This window comes from Nelumbo lutea, chromosome 1 (assembly GCF_056320005.1).
Source record: "Nelumbo lutea isolate HS-2025 chromosome 1, American lotus-T2T, whole genome shotgun sequence".
Lineage (NCBI taxonomy): Eukaryota > Viridiplantae > Streptophyta > Magnoliopsida > Proteales > Nelumbonaceae > Nelumbo > Nelumbo lutea.
Window position 1 is genome coordinate 3,820,414 of NC_142684.1, and position 8,253 is coordinate 3,828,666.

The 8,253-nt window shown below is 33.4% G+C and overlaps 1 protein-coding gene across 1 annotated transcript in view; it reads right to left on the bottom strand.

The window, feature by feature from the left end:
• LOC148873240 (uncharacterized) overlaps positions 1 to 5,129 on the bottom strand; it is a 39,094-nt gene extending 33,965 nt beyond the window's left edge. The window contains exons 1-4 of the mRNA XM_088962463.1: positions 4,785 to 5,129; positions 4,620 to 4,700; positions 4,327 to 4,461; positions 2,425 to 2,571 (exon numbers count right to left, since the gene is read on the bottom strand). Coding sequence (XP_088818589.1) covers positions 2,425 to 2,571; positions 4,327 to 4,461; positions 4,620 to 4,623 — 286 coding nt within the window. The 5' untranslated portion in view covers positions 4,624 to 4,700; positions 4,785 to 5,129. The remainder of the gene's footprint in view (positions 1 to 2,424; positions 2,572 to 4,326; positions 4,462 to 4,619; positions 4,701 to 4,784) is intronic.
• Between the last annotated feature and the right edge of the window lie 3,124 nt (positions 5,130 to 8,253).

Below are 8,253 nucleotides of genomic sequence, written 5' to 3' on the forward strand. Positions count from 1 at the left end.
CATTTTTCGGCGTATCCATATTCTTTTGTCCATATTCATGCCTTTCCAAAGCGTATCCGTATCTGAGTGGTCCGATACGATACCCGATACTGATACTTTAATCCTTGTCTAATTATACTTATGCAATTACTCTAAAATTTTAAACATAAACAAACTATAACTAGACAAATTAAACCCCACCACTAGGCCCCATAGAAATTGCAAAATGACAAAAATACCCCTACAATCCAAAAATATAGAAATAGATAAAATATCATAAACTTCCAATTGACAAAAATACCCCTAATGTCCAAAAATACATAAATACATATAATATCATAAAAATTCCAATTGACTCTTCAGCTCCTACATCGGGTGATCAGTTGACTTGACATTAAATAGATAGGCGATATGGCAGTATAAAGAAATAATTAAGGTGATTAGGTGGTTGATGATGGGAAGAACAAGTTCAAAGGTTAGCAAATGGTATGGCTAATGCATTTACTTAGCTCCATTTGGTTTGTGGGATGGGGATGAGAAAAAGGGAATATTCCAAAAATATTCCCTTTTCTCGCATTTGTTTTGAGGGAAATAGAGGGATGGGATGAGAAAAATGTGGGGTGTCCGATCCCAAAATCGTGGATTTGGGGTCGCACCAAATTGTGCAACCCTGGTGAAAAATTTTGAGAAATCACTGTTACCATCGACGACGAAGAACCAATGCTACCTCCCCTTCCCCGTTCGAACCCAGAAGCAGAGCAGCGGCGACAGCTTCTCATTCTTCTTCTTTTGCTACCTCCCCTATCTAACCCAGATCTGCTACCTTCCCGTTCAAACCCAAAAGCAGAGCAGCGATAGCGGCTTCTCTTCTTCTTTTGCTACCTCCCCTTTCGAACCCAAATCTGCTACCTTCCCCGTTTGAACCCAGAAGCAAAGTGGCGGCGGCGGCTTCTCTTTCTTCTTCTTCTGCTACCTCCCCTTTCGAACCCAGATCTGCTACCCTCCTCGTTCGAACCCAGAAGCAGAGTAATGGCAGCTTCTCTTTCTTCTTCTTCTTCTGCTACCTTCCCCGCTTGAACCCAGATCTGCAGCATTGTTCGTCGTTCATCGTCCATTGTCTTCATCTTGGTGAAACAAAGCACCTCACAATGGCTTCCTCTGCGTCACAGTGCTTTTCCCATTATTTTCCCATATCTAAAACCAAACAATGGAAGTGTAAATTTTTACACTTTCCCATCCCATCCCATCCCACTTAAATCTTCCCACAAACCAAACAGAGCCTTAGAAAAGGATAGGTGGAAACTTTCTAGCCTATATATTGATATGTATAACACTGTAAGGAAATGCTTCTTAATAAAAAGAAACAAAGCACTTTAGACAACTTTAAAAGAAAAGAAAACAAAACAAGGGGCTCACTTCAGACAACTTTAAAAGAAAACAAAACAAAGGGAGAGCTCCCACATACATAAGTATACAAATTGGTTAGAGACTCATGATTATATGTATGATATGCCATATAAAAGGGATACAGGCACTATTTATCAAAATACAAATCATAAATATTTTCTACTAAGGGCCCCTAATATCAATGTATCAAATATCACTCAACTCTTTCATAGACCAAGGGAACAGTGAAGCAAGGATCTTTTATAAATTCTTTCCCCTTGCATTACTCTCATGTTCAAAACTTCCAAAATTTTCGCTTTTCAAATAGGGCTCAATGTTAATCCCAGTTATTTAGGATATTGGAAGGGTGGACTGGATACACACCTTGTCTTTGGCATTTTTTGCCCAAGGGAACCACTCAGTCTCAAGCCCACATTCTCACACTTCCCTTTCCAAATATGCCAACTTAATACAAAAGAAAGAAGCTTCCAATGAATTCTTCCCCTTAATGAGAAACATCTAGAGGGCCAAGACAGAGCAATTCCAGCATGATACAAGTAAATTGAAACACATCAATTTTAACCATAACTTCACAAACCATTTGCATTTTATACCATCAGCCATCTGTTGTGCCCAATAGTCTTGAGAACAGCAAATTGGATGGCAGATTCTTTGGCCAAGTAAGGGGTTTATACTTTATAGGCAGCAGCTGTTTTGGGCTAAGTTGTAACTGATCCGAGTTTGAAAGACTTTAGGGTAGTAGGGTAACTTTTTCCAACTAGTAATGCACTATTAATGTTTTTAATCTAATAAGTTTTTTCAGTTGTCTCTCAAAAAATAATAAGGATTGTTTGCTAATTTATCCACAAAAAGAGAAGCCATTGATGAACAACTAGTTGATAAATAAGACTTAAATAACATACAAGATGTTCACCCTTTCCTTACGACCTTACCATCAATGCAATAACCAATCTAAGTTCGAAGAAAAGAATCCATTAATCATTTGACTAAAAGCCTCTAGCATGCAAAAAGAGAAGAATGAAAGCCATAGTAACATACTTTTTTGTTTGTCGGAATGATCTTCATCCTCATAACTAAGCTGATCAGCTTTGTCAACATCGCCCTTGTCTTTCCTCTCCTTTTCATTTTTCTTGTCCAATAACTTGTTACTTTTCTTCTTTCTATCAATTTTATTTGAAATATTCTCTAACCACCAAAAGGCATGCAACAACTTAAGTGAGAGCCAAAGATAGTTGCAAATAGATATATAAAGAATCTGACACTTTCATGTATCAACAATGTCAAGTCAAACAAAAAAAAATCTTGAAAAATTATGTAAAAAAGTTTATGGTTGACAATTATACAATATTATAGAAGGATGTGCTAGCCTTAATATAAATAGTTTTTTCTATTTAGTCCACTCAGGGATCTTTTAGCAACTGTACATAATTATAAGAGTATAGAAAAACAAAACAGAGGCTGTCTAGGGTTAGACTCCTCTATCAATTATATCATCTTCTCCATCCATGATTCGTAATATCGATATCAATAAACATTTTGCCACGTAGAGTTGGAGATATATTGGAGATATTTCACTAATTTCGCTAAGATATTTCGAAAATCAAAAGAATCAGGAAAGTTTTCTAGAAACATTAAATTAGTTAATAAATCTTCAAGAGATCATTAAAAGGAATACAATTGCACATTTCAGGCTCAACAAAACATAATAAAGAACTATATAAATCAAATAGTAAAAATTAAGCAATTGTAATAGTCTTTCTCTCTTTGTCACCCTTTTGGCCTTTAGCCATCTTCTCTTCCTTATATATGTTAGTTGCTTGCCATTTTAACTTCTGTCTTTATTGTGACATGTTGAAATAATGGGCCGGATGGGTCATAATCTTCTTATATTTCGTTCATTACTTTCTTCAAGTTAATGGACCTTTAGTTGTTCATGTATATTGACAGCCACCCCATTAACAGCAATCTTGTAGTTGTCCTATTAGTTTCTAATTGTGATTAATAAAAGTGATTAAGGGCTGGATAAATACCATCAATTACGAATATATTTAAGTTAATTTTTCTACGGCTGCAGCATTGATATCTTCAGGTGTTTGAGGGGGGTCATTAGGAATAATTGAGGTGCTTTCAACAGCACTCTACCCCAGCTCCTTAGGAAAGGATTCCACAAGAAATGAAATGCAAGCAGTAACACAAGGACATAAGATATGTAAGAATTTAAATCTGCATGATATAGAGGCCGAAGGACATTATAAAACTGAGTTGGGATGGCTCAAAAAAAAAAAAAAGAAAAAAGAAAAAAAAATAACTACAATGGGACATGGCAGCATAGACAGGCTAATTGCTGGCAAGATAATTAGGAGTCACATGGTCATTGTTCATAGAATGGTTTAGGTAGCAACACCGATAGCCTTATTTTCCTGCGTTGTATCCATATACATCATTCTTTAATCACGCCTAATAAAATGCAAAGTTATCATTCAAGAAAATTTGAAATTTAGCCCTACAACCACCTCCATGGCTTTTCTTCGATTCAAGCTCCAGCATTAACCAGTTTCAATTTAAATCAATTCTCAAGTAGCATTAAAACTTATTAAAGTTCTCTTAATTTCTTTATGCATACAGCATACTTCCATTAGTTGAACTCCCTTTACTTCACATTTTCTGGAAATCATAGAGAAGAGGCATGACAACAGGGATTATCAGTAAACATTCAAGCAAATAGTTATTTTTTTTTCTGAAGAAGGTAAACATTCGATCAAATAGATTATAACTTTCAAAAACGGAATATTTAAAGGGTACAGAGAAGAGAAAAGGTTGAAAACGACACCCGCATATCAACAAAGTTTTTACCAAGCCAAGCCAAAGTCATAAGAAGAAAAGCACTAAATAGACAAAAACATGAGACTTATACAATCATAATAAGAGGCTAGTACGTACTCTTCATATGTAGTAAGTCTGGTTCCTGCTCAAGAAAATTCTGTTCAAACTCAAGTGACTTCTCAATTAACTTCCGCTTCTTCGATTTACTTTTATCCTTTATATTCACTTTGCTTTTTCCCTTGGGCTTTTTATCTGAAGACATCAAAGTAATGCTAAATATATGAGAAGGCTCTAAAATGAAACATAACAGAAATTAGAACAAGACGTCATTAAAGTATCGACTACTCAAAAAACAAAATAAAAAAGAGGAAATGATTGAATAAATCAATGATGAGTTAATAAACATTTACCCATATCTCGTTGAAATGGGCACTAGCAGCTGCGAAAACTGTTCGAGCGATTTAGACCACTGCTTTTTTCTTTTTCTTTACCTGGAAAATGCCAAAGAATGACGGAAACATCAGTTCTGGAGACAGACCACTGTTGTTGTTTCGTTTTTTTTTTTTATTTCATACAGATATTAGAGGGAAGGCAACGGTTGAAGCAGCGAGCCCGGCCCTATTATGAGGTTCTTGTGAATGCGAAATAGAGATAGACAGATAGCGAGGCTAAAGCGTCGATTCTCTTCTCGAATACGTATGCAGACGCGACGGAGAGAGACTCCCGGAGAGAACAGAGTGTGGTTATTTATAAAAAAAAAAAAAAAAAAAAACAGTGTGGTTGGGGATGAACACGGCTAGGGCTGGTTTAAACCTCAAAAACCTTTAACAGTAAATCAGTGGCGGAATGCTAGGCACACGGATAGTGCTATAAATGGGTAGGGTACGGATCGGATCCACCTACATTTGAAAACGGACCCCTTTGAGTCGGTTGAACCGTTGGTTAAGGCGTGTTGATGATAACCGATAAGGCTGCAACTTGAGTGGTGTTTTTTATATTTTCTTGAGTACTCAAAATTTTCATTTTTTTTATTTATTATTAATATGTATATTTAATATTATCCTATTTTATTTTTCTTTAAATTCTCATTAGTATTGGTGATATTTTTTCTAGTTTTTTTAATAATCCTATTTTCTATAAATTCTCATTAAATTATCCTATTTTATTTGTTGCATTATTACAAATACTTTATTTTTCTAAAGCATTTTGTGAAAACTATGCCTTGAAAGTGTTTTTTGGAGTATTTTGTGAAAATCGTGTCTTAAAAGCACTTTCTGGAAGTATTTTGTGAAATCTTGCCTTGAAAGTGCTTTCTGAAATTATTTATCAAAAAAAATGCACCTTAAAAGCATTTTTTAGAAGTATTTTGTGAAAATTGCACCTTGAAAGTGCTTTGTAGAAGTATTTTGTGAAAATCGTGCTTTAAAAGCACTTTATGAAAGTATTTTATGAAAATTATGCATTTAAAGTGTTTTCTGAAAGTATTTTGTGAAAAATGCGCCTTAAAAGCACTTTCTGGAAGTATTTTGTAAAAATTGCGCCTTGAAAGTGTTTTCTATAAGTATTTTGTAAAAACCACGCCTTAAAAGCACTTTCTAAAAGTATTTTTTGAAAATTGTGCCTTCAAAGTGCTTTGTATAAGTATTTTGTGAAACTACACCTTAAAAGCAATTTCTGTAAATATTTTGTGAAAACTATGCCTTGAAAGTACTTTCTAGAAATACTATTCAATATTTATTAAATTATTATTATTGTTATTGTTGTTGTTGTTGTTATATTATTATTATTATTATTATTATTAATTGGATCCACATGGTTCTCCATGTGTGGGCCCACGTGGGCTCTCAATTGCCATGATGTGGCAAATTTTTATTGGAATGTATAATATAATATGTGCAAAGCATAACATTAACATGAACAGTGAACGGTGTGAACAGTGCTAAGGGGTTAGGATGGATTAGATGAATAATATAAATAGTAAATGATGGATATGGAATCGATGAAAATAGGAACATGCACAAATCCATATGAGTATATTATGCAAAAAACATTGAAAATAACGATAAAAAAATTCTTTATTAATATAATAAAAACAGAAATTAAAATATTCTTTAATATTGATACTTACAGAGATATAAAACAAATAGGTAGATTCTTAACAGCATACAATCTCACAAAATTACAAAGTTCACCAATAGCATAGTTTTAAGATCACTCAGAAAGAAAAACACTCAAACTATTACAAAGCACTTAGAACTTGGAGGCTCTTGCATCTTAGAAATTTTTTTGCACACCTTCAACTAAGAGAATAGCTTCTTATATAGAGGTTGTTGAGACTTTCAGAGAGAGACAGCTTGGAGTCTCTTTATTCAATCTTATCTCTAAGGCCTCTATAATTTATATGTCTTTTGACTTTTCTTATTGCGCATCTTAATTATTGAGATGCTATCTTATCTCCATCTTATCCTATTAAGAACAACTATCGAAACTTTTGTTGTTTCGGATGAGATGGAATCTTCAAATAGTGTCATGTCCTTGGTGCGAGCTGAGATAACAGATGTTTTTAGTATCAAGGTCCTTCGAGATCCCTTCACTTCTTGGAAATAGAAGAAGATTTCCAAAAAGACAAAGGCCTTATTATGATAGACTTCAATGCACAACCCTTAAAAAAGAAATGGTTCATTGGAAAATTCTCTAAAGAAAATAGAGATTATATCAGAGAACTATGGTACAATGATATGAAATAATTAAAAGGAAATATCCCATTTTGGGAATGGTTTGCAAAACAAAAACAGTTCAGAAAAATAAAACCTCCCTCTAAAAAATTATATTTGTATGTTACCGAAAAACTGTCTAAAGCATAGAAGATAACAACTAAAAAACTATGGAATCAAAACATTCATCTTTGTAAGCAGTAAAAATAGGAAAGGATGAACTCATAGCTAGCCCCATAAAAAATTCAATGATAGTAAAAGATTCTGAAAAGATCTCTTCAGAACATTGTTCACAAATTATAAAACAAAATAATTATACAAATATATGCCTAAATGTTTTAGGAAAACAAACTAATAGGATAGAATCCTTATTAAGCTCGTTAGAAATTTCTAAATCTAGAATCATAATTAAAAAAGAAAAACCAATGGCAAAACTTTAAAACATTAAAAAGAAAAAGACTAACCAACAAACCGCTGCCCAGGTCGAACGATTTAACGATCCAACCACCCGAGTCAACGGTTTTTTAATCTTTTCAATGGTTTTTAGAAATTTCCGGTTTTTAGTAAAACTAGACTTGGGGGGCTGACCAGTTATCGATTTTTCCAATCTGGTCCGGTTTTGAAAACCATGGAATAAGGTTCCCACCCCGCCCTGACCCCGATTATATATATATCAAAATATATTTAAAATATTATTTATATTTTAATTATTTATTTATTTTAAGTAATTTTATTTTTCAAAAAACCCATCCACTCACTATCATATCAGTTTAAATGGTATATTACAATCAAAACCAATCCGTAATTATTCCAACATTCAATCGACCAAAAAGAGAAGTATTAATCCATTAAACATAATCCCAACATTGATTTTCCCAACATTGATTTTGTAACTGGTAAGGTTATATTTGCCTTATAAATTGTTTGATTAGATATAATGCCAAAGCATTTGATAGGGGAGGTACTATTGCATTCTGAAAATAGAATGTAAGGATTATTATTTAACACAAAAATCAGGTGAGATTTAAGTCTTTTATCCTTGATTTAATTAGTGGAATTTAATGATATAAAACTTAAATATAGAATTTAATGAGAGAAAGTGGGAGTTAAGCCATAGGAGCTATTCACAATTTTTTATGTATATATATATATATATAAAGAGAGTGAGAGAGGGAAAGGAGAATAGCACAGCTGGAATAAACCTGTGTCACATATTGTTTATTTGCACAAAATATTATGTAATAATAATGGGCCGAGCCCAAGACAGGCAACAAATGATTACTATTGAGACGTGAATTTCTAAACTGAGAGAAACAGCATGTACAAAATA